Source organism: Mytilus galloprovincialis, chromosome 2 (assembly GCF_965363235.1).
Source record: "Mytilus galloprovincialis chromosome 2, xbMytGall1.hap1.1, whole genome shotgun sequence".
Classification (NCBI taxonomy): Eukaryota; Metazoa; Mollusca; class Bivalvia; order Mytilida; family Mytilidae; genus Mytilus; species Mytilus galloprovincialis.
The window spans coordinates 87904213-87931725 of record NC_134839.1 but is presented as its reverse complement, the minus strand read 5'-3'; the positions used below and the strand labels follow the sequence as shown (position 1 = coordinate 87931725).

General features: G+C 30.8%; 1 protein-coding gene across 1 annotated transcript in view; it reads left to right on the top strand.

Moving 5' to 3' along the window:
* Positions 1-26216, top strand: part of LOC143062450 (uncharacterized) — a 28110-nt gene extending 1894 nt beyond the window's left edge. Inside the window, exons 3-7 of the mRNA XM_076234140.1 lie at positions 187-294; positions 2872-2979; positions 14808-14915; positions 24777-24878; positions 26066-26216. Coding sequence (XP_076090255.1) covers positions 187-294; positions 2872-2979; positions 14808-14915; positions 24777-24878; positions 26066-26082 — 443 coding nt within the window. The 3' untranslated portion in view covers positions 26083-26216. The remainder of the gene's footprint in view (positions 1-186; positions 295-2871; positions 2980-14807; positions 14916-24776; positions 24879-26065) is intronic.
* The last annotated feature ends 1297 nt before the right edge of the window (positions 26217-27513 follow it).

Genomic DNA, 27513 nt, shown 5'->3' with positions numbered 1-27513 from the left:
CCTCTTACTAAAGTAAATAATAAAAATATAACTGTTAATATGTTGATTCATTTGTCAAATTGAACAATAAATCAAGGCTGCAACAGATTCCATCAAATTTCTTCGTTTTTCAATAATCCATCCAATTTTAATACGTCTTTTTTCTTTCAATTTCAAATGTTTGTAGTCTTTTATTGATATGTTTAGATGTACCATGCGACTCTACCCCATGTTTAAACTCTGGAACATGCCGTAATGGAGTGAATAGATACACATGCACATGTCCAAGTGGGTACTATGGAACAATCTGTCAATGTAAGTACTCTGTATACAAATTCATATATGACTAAATACTGCATGGAACATGTTTTATAATACAAGGAACAATGCCATTGTATCTGTGTCTGAGGAGAGGGGGTAGGGTTAGGGGTCGTAAGTATTTCAGGTATAGCTATGTATCCGAATAGTGGACTATTTAGTAATGGATTTTTATAAAAAAAAAAAAAAAAAAAAAACATCATACTAGTGTCAAGATGGACCTACCAAACAAAATATTTATACGATATTAGTGTAGGTTATAACAGTGTGCAAACTTGTATCTATTGAAAATCACATAATTGTGGTCGAAAGTACAATTTTTGGACTAGGTCAGGTTTAAGAATTTGTGTTAGATGTTCGGACTCCTTGGCTTGTACTACGATACAGGGTAAAATATTTTGCCCTCTTAAACCCATTTTACAAAAATTTAATCAAATTCTAAATAAATAAGGAACCAAAATAATATCAATGCAAATATAGGTAAAGTGCGAGTCAGTCTCTTCCCGCCATTTACAAAAATAACTAATATCTCAAAAAGGGCGCCATAACCTATAAATAGTTTTAGCTTATCTTTTTTCTTAACTTATGCTCTTCTGACTTATAGTATCAATTTTAAATTTTAGATTTTTCGACACGGTATTTAAACTTTTTGAAAATATAAGCATCTTTAATAGATTTTCAGACACACCGTGTAATGAAAAAATGTTAAAATACTGTTTCTCACTAATATCTGGATCATCATAGAACGTCTGGGTTGTTGACTTACTGAATGAATGAATTAAGGAACGAGTTTATATGCAAAAAGCATAAACATGCTATGGCAATCAAAACATATATTACATATATAAAACAATGATAAATAACAGAGAACACGCATGATACATTGTTAAGTAATTATTTGACATTTCATTTTCCATGCTGCCTTTAGATAATAACACAATTTTATAGTCAGAATTTAATAGGCAGGTTTTAACAAATGATCTAGTTTATAAATACTTTGCCAAAAGCCATTACCGGTCTGTATATAGGACAGACTAAAATAAAATGATATTCGTCTTCAACAACGTTCATGTTATAACAAAGACATAACCGTAATACTCTTGGAGTATTGGTATATTTACCGACTTTGATATTTAATTGAAGTGTTCCACTACGTAGTTTATTGCTCTATCTTAATAAATAATTACATTAGATGTATGTTTCATTATAATACGTTATTCTGATTGGCTAACTGCACATCACGTGTTATTCCTTAAGCAGTTGCATTACACAATAAAACTTCTCATTCATGATGACACGAGGTCCCATAATAAAGTGCACAGGTAAATTAAATGAAAAACTTGATGTAAATCGTGTTTTCATGATACTAGCTAAACAATGTAATTATAAGTATTGAATGCTTCTTTTTGTAACTTCATAGGGTTGTAAAAACGTTGACCGTGCGCACATTTTTAGAATGAAGCGCTTGCGCGCTTCATACAAAATGTACTTCGGTCAACGCTTTACACCCCAATAAAGTTACAAAAAGAAGCATTCAATTCTTAATTGCAATGAATCGTGTGAATTAGCAATTAAAGGATTATCTTCCAAATGAATAATAATTTTCTTACTAATTGATTGATGCATAAAAAATGTTTAATTTGTCTCTAACAAAACATCACTCCACCCAATGATATGATCCTGAATATTCAAGTATCCAGTTAATCAAAACTCTCTGAAACATCATGATCGTATTTAACGAACCACTCGTTTACGTGCATAATTTACATTGACAAATTGCTGTTTACAAATTTTAATGAGTTTCATCGTACAAATTACTAAGGTCTTTATGAAATATAACCAAGGATTTGATTAGTTTAAACATATTTTATTGTTCAGAAATGAGAAATGGATTAGACACAAGTTTTTCAATTTAGTAACGTCTTCTCTAAATTACTTGCTGTAGAATATGAATAATCGATATCACGACAACAAGCCAGCGAGACAGCATGACAACGACATAGTACAAAACAAATTCATCTTCTTATATTTCCATAAAAGAATACTTAAAAAATTGCATGTGATATTCAATTTTGTTTCAAAATGATATCGAAATGCCTCATTACTCTGAAGTTTCAATGTGACAAATAACAACAAGTACATTGGATATTGTATTAGATCCTAATTGTAAAACGCACTAAAAAGGCCGATATTGTCCAAAAAGTAATCGTTGACAAGGTTTTTCCTAAGCTTTTACTCTCAGTTTTTTGCAAGTTCATTTGTCTTGTGAAATCAGAAAACTGCTTTGTTGGATCAAATTAAGTTATTTGATGTTTATTATAATTTTAAAACAAATTTATCAAAATTTATGGGATAAATATAATTTGCGTAAAAAAAGGGGGGGGACTAATTTTTCACATTATTATTTATTTTCAAACTCTCCCTTCTCTTAGTGAAATTTACTTTAATGTTTTATGCATCATACTCATTACATTGAGCTTAGAGAATATTTTATTCATTGATCGTACTATTCAATAACCAAAGATCAAGTATATTTTTTCATTTAGTTTATTTTTAGTCCTTTTATTTTTCTAGCTACACCTTGCACCAGTATACAATGTAGAAATGGCGGATACTGTGTTATATCTGGCTCCAGTTGGTACTGTTCCTGTCCGTCTGGTTACTACGGAACATACTGTCAGTGTTAGTATAGAGTTTTTATATATATTCAACAACAGCAATAAGGCTCATAGGTATAAAGTACAATAAATATAACATTAAAATATAGTAAGCATCCAATAGTACTATAATATCATTCATTATCGTACAATTCATACAATTTAAAACAAATCTAATTAACATAGTTTAACAATCTTAAATGAAGTATGATATACACATTCAAAGATTACGTTTTTTTTTCTGCAAAATTATTAAATTCTTTTATATTACGAACAGATAACAATTATATAAGTTTAAATACTGATGGATTTCTCTAATAATAAGGTTTAATAGTATACGTCATACGAATATCTTTGTATCCAATACATGCCATAATAAAATGATATTAAACTTCAATATTAAACTTCAGCAGGATTATAGTTGCACACATTACATGTTCTAGTAGTCTGTTGTTATTTATGTATTATTATCATTTTGTTTATTTTCTTTGGTTACATCTTCTGACAAAAGACTCGGACTTCTCTTGAACTGAATTTTAATGTGCGTATTGTTATGCGTTTACTTTTCTACATTGGCTAGAGGTAAAGGGGAGGGTTGAGATCTCACAAACATGTTTAACCCCGCCGCATTTTTGCGCCTGTCCGAAGTCAGGAGCCTCTGGCCTTTGTTAGTCTTGTATTATTTTAATTTTAGTTTCTTGTGTACAATTTGGAAATTAGTATGGCGTTCATTATCACTGAACTAGTATATATTTGTTTAGGGGCCAGCTGAAGGACGCCTCCGGGTGCGGGAATTTCTCGCTAAATTGAAGACCTATTGGTGACCTTCTGCTGTTGTTTTTTCTATGGTCGGGTTGTTGTCTCTTTGGCACATTCCCCATTTCCATTCTCAATTTAATTTCTATTTAAAAACCTTCCAGATTCAATGTTTAAATTATGTGCATGTATACGGTTCTTGTTTATCAATCTAAAAATAACAAGTCAACTAATATACAATTGCAAACCATGACTGTCATATATGTATTTGTAAAACTGACATTTATAAGACTCATAAAAATGACATTGCTTCGGATATAAATCTATCAGTAACACGCTGTTTGAAATCAGCTGTAAAAAACATTTACATTTAAAACAGTGTGTGTCAACCGTGCACGACTTAAGTCAATTCAATTCATTTTTACTTTTTACATTGTTACCCTCCATCATTTCTGCATAACAATTGTCCAGAATACAATTGGCAGGGTTTAACAGTTGACACCAAATTTCCGCCATTTTACAGGACATATATACAAACAATGGAACGCTACCTAGTTCGAAATACACCATGTGATTTGTAGCATTCTTGTTAATTTCAAAATCTGCATTAAAAAGTATAAGTGAAGAGTTCCAATGTAAATTGCTTAATGATATCCCCAATCTTCGCTACCATATTTCACTATGCTTGAAACATATACATCAAATTAAGAAAACAGTGTCTGTATTCTTGAATATTACTAAATTATGTGAAAACAACTTTTTCACCTTGATTTGACAACATTTTCTGAGTTTAAGTAAAAGTACCATTATTTTAATTTATTATTTATTTAACAGCATACCTAAATATATAAATTCATCGCATGACTCAATATTCTATCTATTAATGAACCATTTTTACTAACACCGCTGTTTCTAAAAGCAACAATCTTAGTTTTTATCATATTTATATGCAAATTATACCCATTTTGAACAACATCTTTAATTATTTTGAAGATCATGTATTTTTTCGCTGAAAATAACATTAACGTAAGAATGCATTAATGAATTAAGGTTGAGCATTCTCATGTCACATATTTGACAACCCTGTTTTATCAGCTTTGTTTCAGTGTCATAGACATATATAGTATTTAAAGAAGGTGATAAGGATTCTCCTTGCATTAGACCAATGTCACAATTACAAAACTGAAGAAAAAAAAATCGCTCATGTTAAACACATGATTCAAAGTTAGAATAGATTGGTTTTATTAGATTTAGCAAAAAGTTAAATCACAAAAATACTGAACTCCGATGAAAAATTAAAACGGAAAGTACCCAATCAAACGGCAAAATCGAAAGCTCAAACACATCAAACGAATTGATAACAACTGTCATATTGCTGATTTGGCACAGACATGTTCTTATGTATACAATGGCGGATAAACTATAGTTTTATAGCCAGCTAAACCTCTGATTTGTATGACAGTTACATTAAAGTACACTATATTGTCACTTATATGTTAACAAAACAAACAGATACAATAGACAAAAACGACAAAAATAGGGGCACAGCAGTCAACTTGGTATTATAATCTTAACCACCACAAAAACTAAAATACATGCAATATAGACGGACAAAAAGGCATATAGACAAAGCACACAAGCAAAAATTTTTAAAAAAATGCAAATATTTACCAAAGTACAATATTACAATTACGTGATGTATAAGTACAAAGCAACGTCATATGTATAAAAGAAACACAAAAAGACATAAAGACAAAGCAAAAATGAAAGACAAGAATACAACATTTATCATAGAACAATAACACAATGACGGGGATATCACCACAAATGGACTAACAGTTAAAGTAATATTCATAAAGACAAATAAAAGAATACTATAACACGTTAACAAGATAATAAACAAAGTCAATATCCTAAATCTATACTTCAAGACCATCGTGTATTTTTTTTATACGAAATATTTATCAACACAGTCTTGGTTCCTTCCGATAATTTTTTTTTAAAGAACAAGACGTTCTTTGTCATAACCCTTTTTCATCAACTTTCTGCTTAGACACTGGTGACATTTTAAAAAGTCTAAGTAGTAGTTGCAAGCTCTTGAATACCGAATAAATTGGGGAATGTATATATCATATACAGGTGAAGTTGGTATATGCTACTAAGCACGTGCTGCTAAGATGCTGAACATCGGTAATTTCAAAATTAATATCGTCTCGTTTGTCATATATTCTGGTACTGAGATGACTGTATTTTAACTTCGTAGTTTAAGTCTAAAAGTGAGTTGGAGGAAGCCGGGTCTACTGAGATTAGAGTGTATGTTAAAATCCTGCATCCCAAAAGAATGGATGCAAGTTTAAAAAAAAGAAAACTCCGTTAAGAGTATAATCAATATATGTAAGGTTAAATTAAGATGGCAAAATAAACAAATTGAAACAAAAGATATCAACAATAAAATATTCTATAAAACTTTAGTAGATAAAAAATATATAAAGCCAATCGGTATCAACATTTGGACAAGATATTTAAAATTAGAATACGTACCACATATGTCATTTGTATACGATTTTATATTTAAAATTTTAAAGGAAAGTAAGTTAAAAATTTTCAGATGGAAACTGCTTCAGTATATTATTCCTACAAAGCAGCTACTATTAAAGTGGAAAATATCTGAGAACGATAAATGCATTTTTTGTAAAACAAAAGAAGAAGATTATTTGCATTTCTTTATTACATATAAAAAAGAAGATGTGGTATGATTGCCAATGATACAACTATCCACAAAAGACCAAAATGACACAGACATTAACAACTATAGGTCACCGTACGGCCTATACATGTTCATTTTTGAAAGATTTTTTTGGGAGAAAGTACATTATCTTCTGGCAAAAATTAATTTTCAAAACAAGATAGAATGAAATTCAAAAGAGTGTAGCTGTGGCCATTGATTGACACATTAAAATCATCCATTGACTGGGACAATTTAGGTGAACGTTTGTATGTAACGACCAATGCTCACTATGTACTTTTTAAAGACACTTAAACTATGGGGTCACCAAAGGTTCTCAACACCTAAATAAAATAATTCGAAAAATTAATCAGAAATAACACGATATTTTGATTTATATCAATTATATAAATCAAAACACAAAGGTTATTCCTGATTAATTTTTCGAATTATTTTATAATTAAAGGCGTTAAGAAACCTTAGGTGACCCCACAGTTTAAATGTCTATCATAGGTACGTCGTGAACAGTGGTCGTTACAGACAAACGTTCACGTAAATTGTCCCAGTCAATGGATGATTTTAATGTGTCAATCAATGGCCACAGCTACACTGTTTTGAATTTCATTCTATTAGCAAAACGTATAGTATTTGGATACAAAATATCAGATCAAGGGTATAACGGTTTTAATTATTTCTTGACAATACTAGGTTTTTTGTATTTACAAGTCGTACTATGTATCCGAGCAAAATTAAACTGAAATTTTTAGATGTGTATGCTATGTTTATAAAGGAACTACGAAGGTTTATGAATGAGAACAAAAAAGTATCTCAAAATGTATTTTTCATTAAGTTAAAAAGATTGATTTAATTGATGGAAAAAAAAATAATGTTTATATTTTATTATATTCTGTGTATTTTCCTGGATACTCAGAAAGCATTTCACAGGGATTCTTTATTGAAGCTTGGACAATGAAGTTAAGTTGTAACAAGCAATTTGAAGAATAAAGAATATTTAGTTGTAAAAAAAAGAGATTAGAGTCTATGTAAATATTGAGTTCCGTGACAAGGTATTAATCCGAATTGTGCGTATGAGACAATACAGTGTTCATCGCTCCATTTTAGCAGTCTGGTATTGATAGTAGCTGTTAAAAGATTTCCTATAAGAGACATTGATGATTTCCATGATCATTAACCGGAACTTTATTTTGATAAAGGCACTAATGTACTTTTCACCCAAAGTTCTTGGAAGAATCCAGTGTACAAAGTTACAATAAAAAGCTAACACAGTAAAGGTAATAATACTGGCTTGCTTTCAATAATTTATTCGGCCACAATAGTCCCCACTTCTAGAGATTTATTCTTGCTTAATTTTCTTATATTTTCTTCAAGTTAGTTTTCGGTGAAATTTCTGTCTAATTTTTTAAATATACACGATTTACCACCATTTTCCTGATCCTCAGTACTGGTATCATTGGCAAATTTAGACATCAGATTTTTAAGTAATGAACAAATTGTTCTATTGAAATGTTACTTGAAACAGTTTTGTTTTGCGATTTTTAAATTTTCGGAAAAAAAAACCCGTTTCGAATTCGATTTTCTCATTGAGTTTAACTTTTGCTTGTTTCTATAATTACACTTCAGTTTATTCTCCATAGCTTTGTATTTGTGGTTTATCTAAGTTCAGTTTCAGTCTATTTTTCTAGGATTGATTTTTTGTTCAGATGGATAAGTGCATGTCTATAGTTCTTATATAGTAATTTACAATCGGCTGTTATTCATGATTTGTTTCGTTTAAAGTCCGAATTCGTTCTCGGTTTAATTATCACAGTGTTCCTCTTCTTTATGTGTATATTTTTATTTAAATATTTGTCAAAACAACATTCATTTTATTCACATCGTTATGAAAAGCATCAGCATCTTCTGTAATACTTTCTTGCAGTTCTTCGAATTTATGTGCGTTATGTATACAATACAATACAAAGTTTTCTATTGTCAATTATGACGCCCAATAATTTGAGCAGTACAATTAAGTTCAATTTCATACAAGTGATTACATATTGATTACATTGATTATCTATCAATTAAACAAAATCAAGTCTTTTTCAACAGAACAATTTCCACAGGAATAAAACGTATATATGGACAAACTACCGGTGACTAAATTGTTTCTAGAATTAAATTTCTCTCCTTGGATAAAGTACACAATAAGAAGCTTACTTTTTTAATTATAACATTATCCTCAGATGACATTAACCACATTAATTTTGATTTATTTTGGAGGCTTTTAAACATTTTGTTAACCTTATTTAAGTAATTTATATATTCATATATAATCTTTTATTTTCTAAAACAGGACACTAAAGTAGATCTTTATTCACATTCCCTGAACTCATCTTTCCATCGTATCCCACTATACTTTATTGTCTCAAATGACATACAGTTATCGGTCATAAAACAAACCTATAAATAATGGATCATGACATGATAAATTTGTAAAATTCCTAACAATTAAAAATGAGTTAAGAGATATCAGTATGTTATAACACTACAACCATTTCTTTTAAAATTGAAATGTTTACTGTGTACTTGAGTCACCGAAACGTCCTTTACAAATCGTCTGGCCAGTTGGTTTACACAAATTAATATGCGTCTACCAAAACAGTTCGGTGCTTTTAAATCTTCAGTAAATCTAGAATGTAACGGTACATCCACAGTATACTCTATTAGATAGTCAAGTTTGTGCAGTAATTCTCCGTGTAATCTGTTTTGTAAAAGGTGATATATGGTCCATTACCCAAACTCAGCCTTTTAAATCACCAATAACGGTAATGTTTCCAAATTTTAAATAAATTTCAATGTGTCATTGTAAAACATCGAAAACTTAAATATCATACTTTCTATAATATAAAAATTGTATCGGGTATTATGTATATAAAAAATATATAAATTTTCATTATCGAACATTATCACGGGTAGAAAGGTCGTCATATCGAGGGGCGTTTAGTACAGTGATTTTGTCATAGTTTGGTTAAGTTAGACATGGTTGTGTTAAGAGTTTTTATTAACAATCAATGACAAAACATAAACATTCGGGTTTTTTTTCGCTAAAGGAACCTCTGAATGTGAAATCAAGCGGGTAAGTATCTTTGTTAACTGCTTAAATGCTAGTACATTAAATTTTTCATCATATAGTTATAATTTGACACAGAATAATGCTTACGTATGTCAAAATTCATAAGTTGTTGCTCGTTAGTAATGCATAACGTACAGTTATTTTTTTACTGTCTGTTTCGTTATGGTATATATCTACCGTCAATTATTCCTAAAAACACCCACATTTGCACACAATTGAAGATTACAGAAAATTCTGTGTCATGGTTTGGTTCATTAGTGTCTTGGTTTAGTTCATGTTCGACATGGTTCAGTTATGTGATTCCTATCGTGAAAGATGGAAGTGTTACGATTAAAATAAACAATATTTTCGCTGATATTTGTTTTCGTGTTAAACCCATTCTATCCTTTTTGAGTCAATACAGTGTCGCTATTTTATTAGGTCTTTCCACCTTTCCGTGGAAAGATCTATTGGATTTCTTCTGATTATTATTATTATTATTTTTTTTTTTATTCTTCCGCCTAATTCTTTTCTTGCGTAGTATTGATGTTTCAAAAGATGTCGCTTAGATATTTGGAATATGATATCGTAAAGCGTATGCACTTTTAAAACTGACCACTGCGTAACCAAATACTTTACGTTGTAAGAGTTATCTCCCCAAACACTGTTTTTCTTGTGGCCACTACTCCTTCGCAACCATAAAAGATTACGAAAAATTTATTTTACCAAATTGCTCGTTACATCCTCAGGATGTTCTGTTTTATTTTGACCGAAGCCGTATAGAGACTCCATATTAGAGTTAGTTCCCCTTTTGTATTTGAAATTTTGAAATGTATTTTAAACTGGAAAACCATAAGTGATAGAGACCTAGGGTCTTTTGTTTTGAGATCATTGGTCCAAAAAAATGAAAATTAGGTAAAGGTCAAAGGTCAAGGTCATATTCTAAATTTTGATTTTGGCCTATTTTCACTAATTTTCATTAACCTTATAAAATACCGACAAATTATTTTTACTAAATTGTTAGTTGCGACATGTCGTAACTTATATATTTTGGTTAAAAGGGTGTGTAGACATAAAATGGGAGTTTTTGCCCCTCCTACATTAAGAATTAAACGTAAAGTGATATAACTCATTAACTATACATATTACAGACCTAGGGTCTTTTTATTTGGGGTCCCTGGTTTATGACCTTGAAATATAGGTCAAGGTCATCAGTAAATTTGACGTTCTAGATTTTGACCTTTGCTCAAAATTCATATTTATACATCATTAAGCCATAGGAACTGACATTTTCAACTGAATTTTAATATTTTCATATCAAAATAGATCCTTATTGGTGGAAAGACCTTCAATTGTTCTCTGAACAATTGGTTTTTAATTATGTTGTTGTTTTGTTCCCAAACGAGTAGATCTGAAATTTACATATTAACGATGATCTTCCACTTGCAAAAATACACCGCTCTTGAAAATTAGTCGTCTACAGTAAAGCTAATATATTATCATTATAATTATCAGAATTATAGAACAATCACGTATAAAGATCACTAGAGTAATCTATTAATGAACTTCAATTATGGCAATTATGACATAAGAAAGCACATAATAATATACAATTAGTAAATACAGTATGATTTCCAATGAGACAACTATCCACACTAGACCAAATAACGTAAATGGTAGGTCACATTATTGATGTTACTCATGCTAACAAAACTCATACCTCTTAGCAAGTTGTTAAAAGCTCCGACAAAATTAAAGATAAAGCAATTCAAAAAAAAAATCTTACAGCCTGACTTATATTCAAAACAATAAGCAAAAATAAATATGATACATGTATACAGGAAAAAACGACAGCCAGTGCATCACAGACTGTACACTTTATACAATGTCATACAGAATATGACGTGGTTTAAATGTTTACGGGCTCACAACCAGTCCCTTGTCTTAATCTGGGCATGCAGGTTACATCACAACAAACTATAAAAAAAAGGTTGAAAAGGACTTAATAGATCAGATCGATACAGAAAAGTAATCAAGTAACAAAAACACAAAAGAAAGAACTGATCTGTGGGTATATTCCAAGCCAATAACAACTAATAAAAAAATACACCTAAGACAAAAGGTTTCTTTTATTTATTTCAGAATGGAACACTGCTACCGATATTAATCTTATTGTCTGTGATTTCTCGCCTTGTCGGGTCAGAAACGAGGTTGTACACAGTTTAAATATACTAGTACTAAGCACAACAGTACGTGTATCATTGAATCTTTGTCGAGCCTCGAAAAAGCGAGACTAAGCGATCCTACATTCCGTCGTCGTCTTCGTCGTCGTCTTCGTCGGCGGCGTCCACAAATATTCACTCTATGGTTAAAGTTTTAAAATTTTAATAACTTTCTTAAACTATCCTGGGTTAGTACCAGACTTGGACAGAAGCTTGTTTATGATCATACGATAGCATTCAGAAGTAAATTTTGTAAAAATAAAATTCCATTTTTTCCGTATTTTACTTTTAAATGGACTTAGTTTTTCTGCCAGGAAATATTACATTCACTCTGTGGTTAAAATTTTAAAAATTTTAATAACTTTCTTAAACTATCCTGGGTTAGTACCAGACTTGGTCAGAAGCTTGTTTATGATCATAAGATAGTATCCAGAAGTAAATTTTGTAAATATAAAATTCCATTTTTCCGTATTTTACTTTTAAATGGACTTAGATTTTCTGCTAGGAAACAACACATTCACTCTGTGGTTAAACTTTTTAAAATTTAAATAACTTTCTTATACTATTTTGGATTTGTACCAAACTTGGACAGAAGCTTGTTAACGATCAAAAGCTAGTATCTAGAAGGAAATTTTGTTAAAATAAAATTCCATTTTTTTCGTATTTTACTTTTAAATGGACTTAGATTTTCTCATAGGAAACAACACATTCACTCTGTAGTTCAGCTTTTTAAAATTTAACTTTCTTATACTATTTTGGATTTGTACCAAACTTGGACAGAAGCTTGTTTATGATCAAAAGCTAGTATCTAGAAGGAAATTTAGTTTTCTTCCAGTTGACTTTACATTTAGTCTGCAGTTAAAAGTTTTTAAACAGTATTAGATTCATAAACTATCCTGGATTTTTACCAAACTTGGACAGAAGCTTCTTACAATTTAAAGATAATATCAACAGGAATATTTTATTGATTTATTTCCTCATTTTTGTTGAGCCTGCGATTAACAGAAAGAGTAGGCGAGACACTGTGTTCCGTGGAACCCTTACAAATTTTTCATTCACATTTAATAATGTACATTTTTTCATACTAAATACTAAACCGACAGAGCTTATTCTGATATTATCGGAACTTTATGGCATACAAGAAAAATGGTTTAACGAGTTAAGTGGTACTGCATAATACACTTATACAATATGAAAAACACAATCATTTTTATTCGTTCGTAAAAAATAGACATTATGGACCTATTTCTAATTCGAACTTGTGATCTTTCATACATTTAAATCCCACACTTTGAAATTAATTTTCATATTAATTTCACTTTAAGCTTACTACTAGTAAATAAATAAGTTTAAACTGTCGTCCAGGTTAACATTTTGATCCGTGAATGTTTGAAGACTATTTTGTGTCCTCTCGATATAGTTTGTTTAGTTTTATAGTTGAGTTATTGTATCATAGACGGTATCATTTCTATTTAGGTGGACACTGACGGGGATAAATACGTGAGAAATGATTAATGACGTCTAGTTAGAGTTGTAAAACGTAACAGTTAGATAGTTAAAAAATAATCTTTCTCAAGTTTCTGTTTTAATTTTCAAATCAGTCCAAGACATGGTCTGATATCAACCTATGATTTAACTTTCATAAAATTCGGATATGAATTGTACATATGAGAGCGCTTAAAATGTAGTTCTCCATATAATCATATTTCTAAGGGACACAAATCTTTTAAAATTAATTGATCTGCACTAATTTTTTAATTCGTCCAGGCCATTCCTAATATTAATTTATGATGTAAGTTTCGTAAAATTCTGGCAGGAATAGTACATTTGAGAGTGCTAACAATGCAATTTTAATATAACTAATGTTTCCAAGGGGCATAACTCTTTGGAACGCCCGATATTTCCATTGACCCCTGAAATGCGTTACACGGGGTACAAAACTATATGAATGTACGATTTACCGTTTACGCCCACCAAAGTTGGCATATTTCCCCCTTTAGTTAATTAGTTAATTGTGTTACTTTAATTTTTCACAATCCCTTTCAAACAAACTATCAATTTTAAGGTGCCAAAATATGTATTAATTTGGAACTAAACCATGACAAATGTAACCAAAACCATGACGAAATTCTAGACTCGTTACTCAACCATGTCAATCGCTAATGTCAATTGTTAGTATTAGCTTTATTTAAAGTAAGTTCAACAGGATAAATTTCATTAATATACATACTGAAGTCGTCATTATTGAGAGCCAAAATATCACAAAAATATTGCACTTTTCTCTAGAAAGATATTTCTTTTTTTATCAAATTAAGTCGTATTCTTAGGGCATTTAACCTAAACCTTACTAGTAAAACATATACCATCGTATTCACACAACATATTTTCAAATTCTTCGTCTGCTAATTTCCGTAGTTGACCATTTGAAATATTCCATGAGCATATTTTCATATTTTTCGAAATTGATTTGTCACATATATTATCTTTCTCGGATTCCTATTTCTCTCATAATTTTCCTTCGACATATAATTCATCGTCAACAAAGTAAGTTTAGAGCTTTTCTTTACTTTTCTTCGAATTATGGACTATTCCCGGAACCGGTACCCTTCAAACGTTTTGACATTTTTGTACCACTTCTTCACGGTCTCATAGGATCCAAATATTTACGACAATATGTCACAGTTTAACTGTCACTTTTTTTTACCTTTATTTTCGAAAAGGATTCTTTGTTGTTGTTTTTTAAATTTTGAATTTGACCCGTTCCTACCCCGTTACTTTGTTCACTTTGTTTCCGTCGGTTTCCATGTCAGTATTATAATTGTTTTCATTATAGCTAAATAAATATCCGAAGAAGAACACCAAGAGAACTGATTTTGTCTATTTCTTTTATTTGGTTTACTTGTTTTACTTCTTGGCATAACTCGGCATTACTGTACTGATAAATCCAAGTCGAAATCTTTATTATTTATGTTTAAGAACCAAAGTCCATGTACTTTTTTTTTTTAATTTAATCTATCTTGCGTCATTCTATATTCTAGACACACCTTGCACTAATAAACAATGTAACAATGGCGGATACTGTACAATATCCGGCTCTAGTTGGTACTGTTCCTGTCCGTCTGGTTACTACGGAACATACTGTCAGTGTAGGTATACATTGAAAATTTCCACATTTATGCTCGCGCATGCTCATTTATACATTATTATCAGGTTTTTTTTATTGGTTACTTATATTGATTTGTAATAAAAAAAAATTATCAACATGTGATGAGGAAATGTCTCCAATGGTAATTATTATTATTATTATTATTATTATTATTATTATTATTATTATTATTATTATTATTATTATTATTATTATTATAAGTTGTTTCCACTCCACTTTTCTGTGGAAAGACCTATTGTATTTCTTCTGATTACTTTTTTTCTTCTTCCCCCAATTTTTTTCCTATATTGTAAAGTGGTTACGTAAGATGACACTTATATATTTTGCATGTGATATCGAACAGTTATTGCGCTTTCTTATATGACCCTACTTATTCGACTTTTAATTGTAAGAGTTATTTTTCTTAAAACTATTTTTGTTAATCGTGCATCTCTTCTCATCTCTTCTTATTATAATAATAGAACTATAGTTATACAGTTGTATCTTTACATATATTTTCTTTCTTTTTCTGTTTATTTTATTATTCATCAATTGGAAAACTCTAAGGACAGCTTTATGAACATCATAGATATAGGAAGATGTGATATGAGTGCCAATGAGACAACTCTCCATCCAAGTAACAATTTATAAGAGTAAACCATTATAGGTCAAGAAACGGTCTTCAACACGGAGCCTTGGCCCACACCGAACAGCAAGCTAGCTATAAAAGGCCCCACAAATTACTAGAGTAAAACCATTCAAACGATAAAACCAACGGTCTAATCTATATATATTTTTTCATTGATAATGATACCATATGTCTGAACTTTCGAGCTAAGATAGTTTCTATGTTTATTCTCCGACATGTTGTAAACTATAGGATTTATAACAGTTTCTGCTCAGTCATGGTTACCGTCATTAAGATCACCAATCTCTATTAATAACCTGCTGCCATTTATACAAGAGCCATTTTGGTATTCACTATATTCGCACGTAGATTTATTCATTACCCCTTCAAAACTTCATTTTTTTGTACAATTTATGTTTGGAAACCACTGTTACAAACCCTCTTTCAACTTCAATACAAATTACAGCTATCATCTCGGATATTGTGAGACACATACTTTTCAAACTAGTTCGTTTGGAAAAGATTAAAAAGAGAAAAGATCTTTTCGAAATATTTCCTTTACCAACAAGGGTCGCAATACCATCAGTTTGGAAAATATACTTCATCATAATAAATCAGTTCATTCTAAAATACCTCCCTATTTTCATGATCAATATATACAGCCCGTAACAGAGTAGTGATCGAATTCGCGTTTCTTTACCGTCAGAATAAGTTACGTTATCGACAAACTTATTTCAGAAGTGACATAATTTAATTTTCTTCATCGACAAAATATTTTATGTCCAACGTGTAAGTTTTCATTGTTTAAGTCGAAGTTTTTTTAACACAGTAAAACATTTTTTATAATCAACCTCTGTCATTGGCATTTTCATTTTAACGGTGAAGGATCAAATACGGGATCTCCGAAATTTCTATCATTTGTTACGAGGAAATCATTATTCAATCGAACATATGTCTTTGTTCATGACAAATATTATGAGATACAAAGGAGTTGAAATGATCAAATCAGTGGCAGATCCAGAGGGGGGCGTAGAGGGCGTACGCCCCTCCCCCCTTTTGCTTGGACTTTTTTTTGTAAAAGTTTAATGACTAATCAGACTAGACGACGTGAACTTTGCCATTTCCCGTGTATTTATTTTATGTGCCAATTCTTTACTTATAAAGATATTTGTCGCTGTTGTATACTAACTGAAAGTCATGTGATTCACTATAGTGGAGTTGACCAGTGCGTCGAAAAAACGTCACTCAGTCATTTTGAAATTTAAATTACTGTCACAAAATTGCTTAGGCTGAGCATGACAATCTTAACACCTTCAAGGCGACACAGGATTGAGCAAGAACATATTGACTTCTATTTCATTAGTCCACAAAATAGTAGTACTAGTTATATAAGTACACTCTCATAAAGAAAAAAAAAATCCTCAGCAATATTATTTACCTACGAAAACATGTTCAACTCGTAACGCCCCATGATCGGCATCCTATTTTAAAATAACAGCTGAATAATGATCCCCAGTCAGTATAATCTCTAGATAGATTTAAATTCTAAGGTACGAACTATTTGATTTGAGGAGGCAGTCTGAGATATTTGAGAGATAAAAAATTGACTCTAATTTTTGCATTAAACAAAAATTCTGGCCGTATCTGGATTGAAAACAATAATCTTGTCCATTCTTTTGCTATTAGAAACGAATATCCAACAGAATTATTAAGCATTAAATGAACATGATAGACGGGGTTTGCATGTCTGACCGGAATGTCTGTTTCGCCGAACTGATATATTGAATACTTTTTTCAAGACCAGACTACAACCTTAACAGACTTAATGTCTACATTTTTCGACCGTCATTTATATATTCGTTGTCCGATGATTTCAGACCCATTCGTAGCTTTTGGTTAATTTGGAACCCCTCACATCCCTTAATTTTGTTGGGTGAAACATATCAGCCAAACATTTGGATAAATATTGCTTGTTTGTCTTTTTTTAGCTCGTGTCCGTAGTATTGTAAATTTTATCGAATAGCCCGACGTATATCTTGTTTACAACAAGAAATTTGTGAGGTTATGATAACTTAACTTACAGCAAACCAGCGAGAATTTTCCATGTCTTTTTTTACTGAAAAGTCCAACATCAAATTTATCGGTAAATAGCTTGAAATCCTTACTATCATTTAATGATAGACAATTAATAGGGAGAATACAGCATTTAAAATGTCCAACCCTAGCTTACACCTTTCAGGAACTACAAAATATACATGCACCACGCCAGGAATCGTTTTAAAAAGTGCATATTACACTTATTTCATGTTTTTTAGCCAAAAAAAGGTCCAAAAAAATTTTCGCCTCGCTCCGCTCGGCAAATTTAAAAACTTCGCCCCCCTTTCCAAAATCCTGGATCCGACCCTGGCAAGCGCAGTTTTCGGGACGATTTTCATTTGTACACTGCTAAAAACTGTCAGGTTCTGGCCATGGTATATTTGGAAGAAATTTTTTTTTACTGCTTTTTACTAAACAAAAATATTCTCTGTGTGAAGAAATAGTTTTGCTCGTTATTTTGTCATATTAAAAAAATTCTCAACAAAATTGTCCCGTTTAAACTGTACTAGAAAAAAGTTTGGCATGTGAAACGGACGAAGACATATTCTAACAGAAGTACAAATACCAGTCCTCCCTTTTATGTATACATATGAGAAAACATTTCAAAGTCATTGATTGAATTCAAATCCATCACACATACGGTACACATTGTAGTCCGAAAAAATAAAGGACTTCATTCCTATCAAACACCTTTTTAATTGTTTACCAGTATATTTCTTTTAGTTTTGGGTCAAATTGTAAAGGAAATATAATACTATCAAGACGTCCTTCCATAAATACTCATTAACCAAACATATTAAAGACCTTGGGTCTTTTGATTTAAGGTCCTTGGTTTGTGAACTTGAAATTGAGGTCAAGGTCATAGGTTAATATGACGTTCTAGATTTTGACCTTTGCTTTAAATTCATATAAATACATCATACAGCCATAGGAACTAACATTTTAAACTGATTTTTAATATTTCAATATCAAATAAAATTTTCAATTACTAACACATGTTGCTGGATTTCAATATTGACTACTTCAAAACTAAACCTTCTGGTTGTACATGTGCTTGTACTCTATTCATATATAATCCGACTAGTAATGTTATAACCGGTGACCTCAACAATAACTCTTCTAAAGGACCGAATTATCGAAGAAAAAAATCCATTAATTGAAACCACAACTTCAATATACTGATGGATTCAGTCGAGGATTATAACAGGCAAAGGGTTAATCGCAGGAAAAGAGACAAAGTTACTCTTTCCGAATGGATAAAAGCTGTTAGGTCGTTGAAACAATTTAAAAAATAAATGAGTCTTTGAATACCCATGCTTCATCAATCATTAAAACACAAATGTTGCAATAAAACCTGTCATTCCTCCATGACAAACAATATTTTGTCCCGCAGATAAAAATTCGTACTAACAACATCGTTTATGCGTGTAAATCACATTATATAAAATGCTGTGACGTTACACGCGATAGCATGTACATACAAGTGTAACACGACGTCGCGACTTTTTCAGTAAACCTGCTTATCTTTTAAAGAAGTTAAACTTTACTAACGTTTATATTATTGACAAATGATTAATGCGTGTTTGTTTAATTGTTTGTGATCATTACATTCCATTTTATTGGTGTGTACATGGAAACAATAACTAAATAAGTCTTTTAATTCCTTCACTGTTTATAATTTAATTTAGCGTTTCGGTATAACAAAAAAAGAAACGCTCCGCTAAATCATCTTCAATTTTTCTTAGAGTTTCAGGGCAAGTAAATGTGTAAAATAAATAGTACATTTGTACTTTGCATTTTCTTCATCCTTTTATAGGGACAGCAGAGTTCTCTCTGCAATTAAGTCAGTCATTTTATATTCAGTGTCAGTTGTGTCGACTTCGTCAGTATGTTTTCCAGCAGGTCAAATATCAATATATAAAGGCACGACCTCATTGCTACCATGCAATTGAGTTTTTAACTAGTATACATTCGTCGCATGAATAACAAAAAATATATATTAGCTTGTCCAGGTGTGAGTAAAATATTAATGTGAAGTTTGTATCCACTAGTAGATTTAAAGTTTTGAACCGAATCAAGATTTGTTGTGTCTACAAACCTGAATATCCGTTTCCTTCAATAATGAGACTTCGTGTCGTTCAGGTTAAAATATGCCAGGGTTTCGGTCAAAACTATATATTTTAAATACAAAATTCAACGGCATGTGGTAGAATAAAAAAAAGTCGTATATTTTAACCGTTTTCAAAATCTTTTGAATAATCAGAAAAATGGTTTGTAAGGTTTACGTCAAAATTGAGTCTGAAACGTCGTTTTTACGCAAGTGCGACATTCTAGTAAGACTCCGAAAAATTGACGGTGATTTTAAATTACTAATAGGAAATTGATGTATTTTAGATTTTTGGAAAATTGAGAATGATAACATTTCGAAAAATCATTTCAATTCGATTTTATCATAGCACGGGTAAGTAAAAAATTGCCGTAAATTTGAGTAAAGTTCGTTTTTATGCCAAAAAATGGAAGTGCGACAACATTGTAAGCCTCTGAAAAATCGCCCATAAATCATCATTTTATATTTTTTAGAATATTTGTCTAAAATTTTTTTAAATTAAGCAAAATAACATTGACGTAGAAATAAAAATTCTAACTTTTTTCAATTCTATATTAATTTTTTGGAACTCTCAAAACTGTAATCACCCTAAAAATTCCCAGTGGGACAAAATTGCCTTAGTTGTATGGAACGCAGTTTTTTCTTAGGAATTATAATAACATCATAAAATATTGCGTAAATGACTGAAGAAACATTTCTGTAAGACAATGGAAAAATCCGTTTTTTTGAATATTTAATGGTTAAGATACAAATCATGGTTCAGTTGTAACAATAAACGAAACATGTTACGCGGGACACCCTAAAAAATCCCGTTTTTTTAAATTGAAGCTTGTCACATATAACATAAAACATAGTTTATACAATTATTTTCTTCGTTTTTCTTTTGAAAAACCTTTTATTTTAAAATGCTTACAACAGATATTTATTTTAAGTTACAAAATTGCAATTTTGAGACCTGTATCTTGCCAAACACGTCAATTTTTTCAATGAGGTACGAACATCGCGCGTAACGTAACGTCTTTATAAATGACTAAGATACTGATAATTCACTTGAGAATTCAACGTGTACCCCTATTTGTAATTTCAACCAAAGATGGATCTTTCGTCATTGTATTTGATACTTAAACTAGAATGAAATTCAAAACAGTGTGGCTGTGGCCATTGATTGACACATTAAATTCATCCATTGACTGGGACAATTTAGGTGAACGTTTGTATGTAACGACCATTGCTCACTGTGTACTTTTTAAAGACACTTAAACTATGGGGTCACCAAAGGTTCTCAACACCTTAATAAAGTAATTCGAAAAAATAAATCAGAAATAACACGATGTTTGATTTATATCAATTATATAAATCAAAACATAAAGGTTATTCCTGATTAATTTTTCGAATTATTTTATAATTAAAGGCGTTAAGAAACCTTTGGTGACCCCACAGTTTAAATGTCTATCGTAGGCACGTCGTGAACAGTGGTCGTTACAGACAAACGTTCACGTAAATTGTCCCAGTCAATGGATGAATTTAATGTGTCAATCAATGGCCACAGCCACACTGTTTTGAATTTCATTCTACTTGAGTGTCCCTACAAACAACGTTATTTCGCTGGGTCTTCCAAGTGTTCCTCGAAACCCTTTTTTTTTAATTTGTAACATCATTTTTATCTGCAACTAAGGCCAACTTTATATATAATAAAGTTATTGAGAAACTTTATAGCAAAGTTATTGAGAAACTACTAATTCTAGAGGTGGCGTTAATCAGATTTGGATACTAAAACATTCCAAAGCTCATTTAGTGTACACACAATTAAGATGCTTTCATCTTGCAACAGTAGTAAATCGTTTGACACAAGTATTCCCAATTCCAAAATAAAAAACAAATTGAACGAGTTGGTCCTGCTATATTTCTATGTTTCAATATAAAGACGAAGAAACAATTCTATTGTCTTAGAGAGGGGATAAATCACTCCAACAAAACAAATCTCTGGAACTGATATTATAAAAACAATTAACAAACAATTTACAATCCCATGTGAACCAACTCCTCTTCTTGTTCACTGTTTCCTTTATCAGATGAGAATAACTTAATGCAGTATCTTCTTAGAAAGAAAGAAAAAAATGCAATATCCTTGAACTTCATGTCACGCTATTTAGATGATGTTTTCTCACTAAATTATTCAAAATTGTTTAACGTATTTATTCAATATACATGTAACTTTAGATAAAAGATACGACCATTACAGTTATGTCTGTCTCATTTCTTGACTACATCTAGAAATCAACAATAAGGATTGATTGAAAACACAACTTAACAACAAAACATATGATTGCAGCTTCCCGATTGCGAATTGCCCATTTCTCTAAAGCAACATTCCAGCATAGCTTGCATACGGAGTATATATGTTGTGTACACGTTATTATTTTGTACAAATTATAATTTGTACAAAAAGTGTTTGTACACATTATAATTTGTATTTTGACTTTGTGCAAATTATAATTTGTATTTTGACTTTCTACAAATTATAAATTGTACAAAAAGTGCTTGTACATATTATAATTTGTACAAAATAAGGCTTAATTTCACTTATAACTTGTACAATATTTTACATAGAATAAGCTTTCAAATCAAATATTAATACATAGTTGTAATTTTAATTATGAAATAACATGAAACACATTTATAACTCTATTTACAATACTATACAATAATATACAATGATTCCATTTGTTGGATGAAGTGAGCAAACCATGACATCTCGAATTAATTCAAATATTCTGCATTTTGCGATTACACTTGGAATTGATACAACCACCTTTACATTTGCAAGAGAGATAACCCTTTCCTCCAGTTTTTAAGTTTTGTTTCACAGCTCCCCTCAGGGAAAGTTGTAAAGCAGGAATTTGTGACACAGAAGAGTCATTAATTGATTTAAGTTGATTTCTGCTTAAGAATCCTGGTAAATTACCAACTATTGTCCCTACACGATGTCCAAACTTTCCTTCATCCACTACAACACCTTGCATATTCCTCGGATCGGTCGGTGCCCAGTCATACTGTGGTATTGGGATGATAACATTGTCTCAAACAGATATCTCGCTCAGTTTCTGTATTATATTTCTTGTTAGGTCATTTGATTGGATTTGTTGGCTAGACAATGCGCGTTTTCTTGCACGAATGATTGAGGTTTCGATTTCCTCTGAAACAACTCCAATAGTTGTACTAGTAGATTCAGTTTTACTATCAGTCACAAAATCGATAGGTTCTCTTTCTGATTCTACCTATTCAGTTTCAGTTATCCATTCGTGCCATCAATTTCAATGTCACTGTTCTCCCCTGAAACTTCTTTGAACACTTTCTACAAATCTTCCTCATTTCAAGATTTAGCAAAAGTTTCTCGGGGAAAGAAGATGAAGACAAACCTATCTTTAGGTTAGAATCAAACAGAGCATGATAAGGCGATTGATCAATTACCCTGTGATATGATTGATTTTTTTTTTAAATTGCACAAAGCGCAAACCTTTAGACCACTGCTATGTGTCATTATCAGTCATATATGATATATATGAGCATTTCTTTAATGTCTGTGTTCGCTCGTTATACAAACTCTTGATTTTGCGGTTGCCTTGATCGCCGATGAACTATTCTTATTCTGACCATAACGTTTAGTGATTAAATGTGCAATGAGCTCTCTCCCATTTATCGCTTTGGGGGTTATATGTAGCAACAAAGAGAAGAAAAATGCCAAGTTAATGATAAGCAATTTCAGCAGCTCTTAGATTTCAAAGCTCTAAGTACACTAAATGTTAAAAAATGCATAGAAAGGTTTCTATATGGTGTAGCATGCGTTTTTATAACAAAAACCATACAATAAATTATTGTACAAGTTATAAATGAATTTTAATCAAATTTATACAAATTGTAATTTGTACAAGCTCTTTTTGTACAAATTACAATTCATACAAAGTAAAAAACAAATTTCAATTTGTACAATCTTATTGTGTACAAATTATATTTTTTTTTATAAAGGAAAAAAACGAAATCCAAGGAAAATTTAAAATGGGAAGTCCCTTAACAAATGTCAAAATCAAAAGCTCAAAATCACCAAACGAATAGAAAACAACTGTAATATTCCTGACTTGGTACATGCACTTCCTTATGTAGAAAATGGTGGATTGAACCTGGCTTTATAAATAGCTAAACCTTTCACTTATTTGACATTCGCAGAAAATTAAATTATATTGACAAGTAGACATAACAGGTAAATATGGAAAAATTGGGGTAAAGGAGTCAACATTGTGTTCTTATATTAATCACTATAAATACAAACAACTTTGTCAACAAAGAAAAACGAAATAATATTTAGACGCTCTATGTACAGGGCACATGTTATGAGCAAAAAATGAAAGATACGCATACAAAAAAACCCCCATAGTATAATAATAATATAGCGGGACCAAATCAACGCCAAAAGGATATTGCAGACTCTTGATAATCGATTGAGTGAGAAATATATATTCCCATATGCAGATGGACTTGATATATTGGAAACTGTAAACAGTAAACAAAGCAAAGAGGCTTATCAATACAAGATCAATAAAAAAAAATTCTCTATTGGTGGATAGAGTCCATTGTTGACGATTCATAGACTTATAACATTAACGGTACCAATTTTACTGCACCAGATGCGCATTTCTACAAAACATGTCTCTTCAGTGATGCTCGTGGCCAAAATATTTGAAATCCAAAGTTTATATAAAAGATGAAGAGCTATAATCAAAAAGGGCCAAAAAGTATAGCCAAATTCGTGAAAGGAATCAGAGCTTTGCATGAGGGAGACATATTCCTTAATTGTAACAGCAAATTTTAATAAGTTGGACGACACAGGCTCTTTAGAACCTCTAGTTTTGTTGTAACTATAAGTACTTCATTTTATTTTGAGTCAATTTACTCGTTTCATTTTTTAAGACCCTGAACTAGTTGAAGTCTAGATATGAGTGTATATTAATGTTGTGTTTTGATTTTTTTTACAGATGATCCATGTACGGGCGGATGTAGCAATGGAGGGAGCTGTGAAGTTGTCGGTTCAAGGGCAAAATGTTGTGTGTCACGCTTATGGGGTTCTGATGAGTGTGGTATTTAAAACATTTAATATAACACATGATTTTAAAAAGTAACATGACTGTACTATACTGCTGACAACCGCATTCCATTTAATACATCATATGTTGCATGATTGCATTTTTTTTTCAAGAACGGATTTTAAATTAAGAGTTCTCATTGTTGTTCATTTAATGTATATATATATGTATGCTGTCGTTTAAAAAAACGAGATCTTAAATGCTGGGAAAACCAATATAAATACAAGGTCCATGAATCTATTGTATCGAAACGTTCAGAATCGTGCCTTTAAGTAATGTACCAGATAGGTTGAAGAGGTCCAGACATATGATCTTTGAATGATATGAGGAATGCTATGGTAAACGATATTCTGTAACACTTCAAATGCACAAAAGAAAAAGGGGTTATTTTAAGCCCACGTGACATATCAGAAAATGGAAGCGAGGAGAGATCGGTTTTTCATAAAATTGTTTCAGATAGACTCACAATCTGAATACAAGTTCAATGCCATTTTATTAAAATTTGTAAGTACTGTAGTTGGTTCCGGTTTCACACCTTTAATCTAAAAAATTAAAATCGATTCTTGTAATTCTCCAAAGAATATTTTTTTAATTAATCTGTATATTTGAACTTTTTTTAACCCAAGAATTCCATTCACGTTTATCGTTCAGGAATAAATTTCACTGAAATTGATAAAGCGTTTGTATGAACAACGAAAGTAGTCGTCGGCACATAGTTTATAGAAGTGTAAAATAAGAGAAACATTTTAAAGGACCAATACATTATTTTGTAGATTTGCAAATTAATTAGGGATTATTATAATGTATATCGTTATTCTGAAACAATAGTTTAACATCACAACATAGAAAGACACACTTTAAAATATCAATTGAAATGGCTTTACTCAATCAAAAGACATATTAACACAAGTTAACATACACCGAACAAATACATTTGATGTATGATACAATGCAAATAGAAACTCAATAAGATAAGAGGCGAATAATAAAAATTAACAATAAACTGCTGTGAAATGTTAAACGATTTCATAAAAAAAACCAGAATAACTTTAAACAAAAATTAGCCATTTACAATAATATACACAGGTAGATGAAAATAATTATGTATTCTCGTAAAGTTATTTTGATTTGTGTCCACTGAGCTTATTCTGACTTTGTTTATTGTCTATCTTTTTTTACAGAATACCAGAGCAAATAAAGATGGAGAATCAGGACAAATGTATCGGTTATAAGGAAAACTTTGATATTACTCACTTATGTTTTTGACTGATATAAAACATTCCAATTGATGTAGTGTGTTTTTTTTTTGTCAAAAACTTATAAAAACATTAAAAAAACTATGGAGGTATTATACTAATGTTTCGTTCATTTATGACAATTATATGTATACAAATAGACAACAACCGTGAATACGGGGTAAAAACAGTCAGAAGTACAAACTGACGGACACCATAATATTTAATAGGGTTTAGGCTAAATCCCCCATAACATGATCTGGTAGTAAGTATTATAGCATGGAACTCGACAAAATAGGTAATAATATCAGACTAAATATATAGTGAAACCGTGGGATATATAACAGAATTCAGTACTAAATTATAATCCTGGTACCGTTGATAACTATCCAAGTGCATCTATGAGTAACTTAAATTATATCACAACAATAATATATCAATTTATAACGGTAATTGTAAACCTTCTTTTTTGAGTCAGCAGAGATAATAATAATTAATTTCTGTAAAAGAAATTGCCATAATCAGAAAACTGTGATTTATCTAAAAAAAACCTGACACAACCTTAACAACATACATAAAGGCAACAGTAGTGTACTGCTGTCCAAAAGTCATACGTCGATTAAGAGAAATCAAATCCGATTTACAAACTAAAACCGATGGACACACATAGACTATATAAGAGGAAAACAACTGAACAACAGAAAGAATCGTCAACATACATATAAATAGAGTATCGAATAAAAACTGCAATATTCCTGATTCGGTACAGGACGTTTTTAAGAAGAAAAAAAAAAATGGTGGATTGAACCTGTTTTTATGGTTAGTCAATAAATTACTAGCAACTTTTTTTGTGCCGAATTGAGCAAGTATTGTTCTTCGGTCATTCTATTTCGAAAATTCAAGAACCGTTAAGTACCCTTACAAATTTATCATCGGATTTTTTATATTGAAATCTAAGGACCCCAAAAGGCTACCATTGTCTCCTATGTAAATAATTCTTTTTATCTTAAAAAGACTTAATTGAAAACTTAAACATAATGTTAGCCAGCTATATAACACATTCCCGTTTTTTAAAAAGCAGACTTCAGACATTGATTATTGTTTTTTTTTTTTAATTTTGCGATCATCTTATCTCAGATTCCAGGTATGAATTTATTTTGTATAGCAAATGTTTGTTACATTGTTTCTTTTAACAATATGTTTTCTGCTTTTTAGAATAAAAAACAATACGTAATTAAGAGGAGTTCATATTCACGAATATTATCACTTTTAAATACTTAGTCTAGTTTAACAATACGCTAATATTCACGAATGTTGCCCCTTTTTAAATACATGTATAAGGTGAAATCGAAATTTTCCAATTTATTTTAATCCTCTGTGATAAAATATAAAAA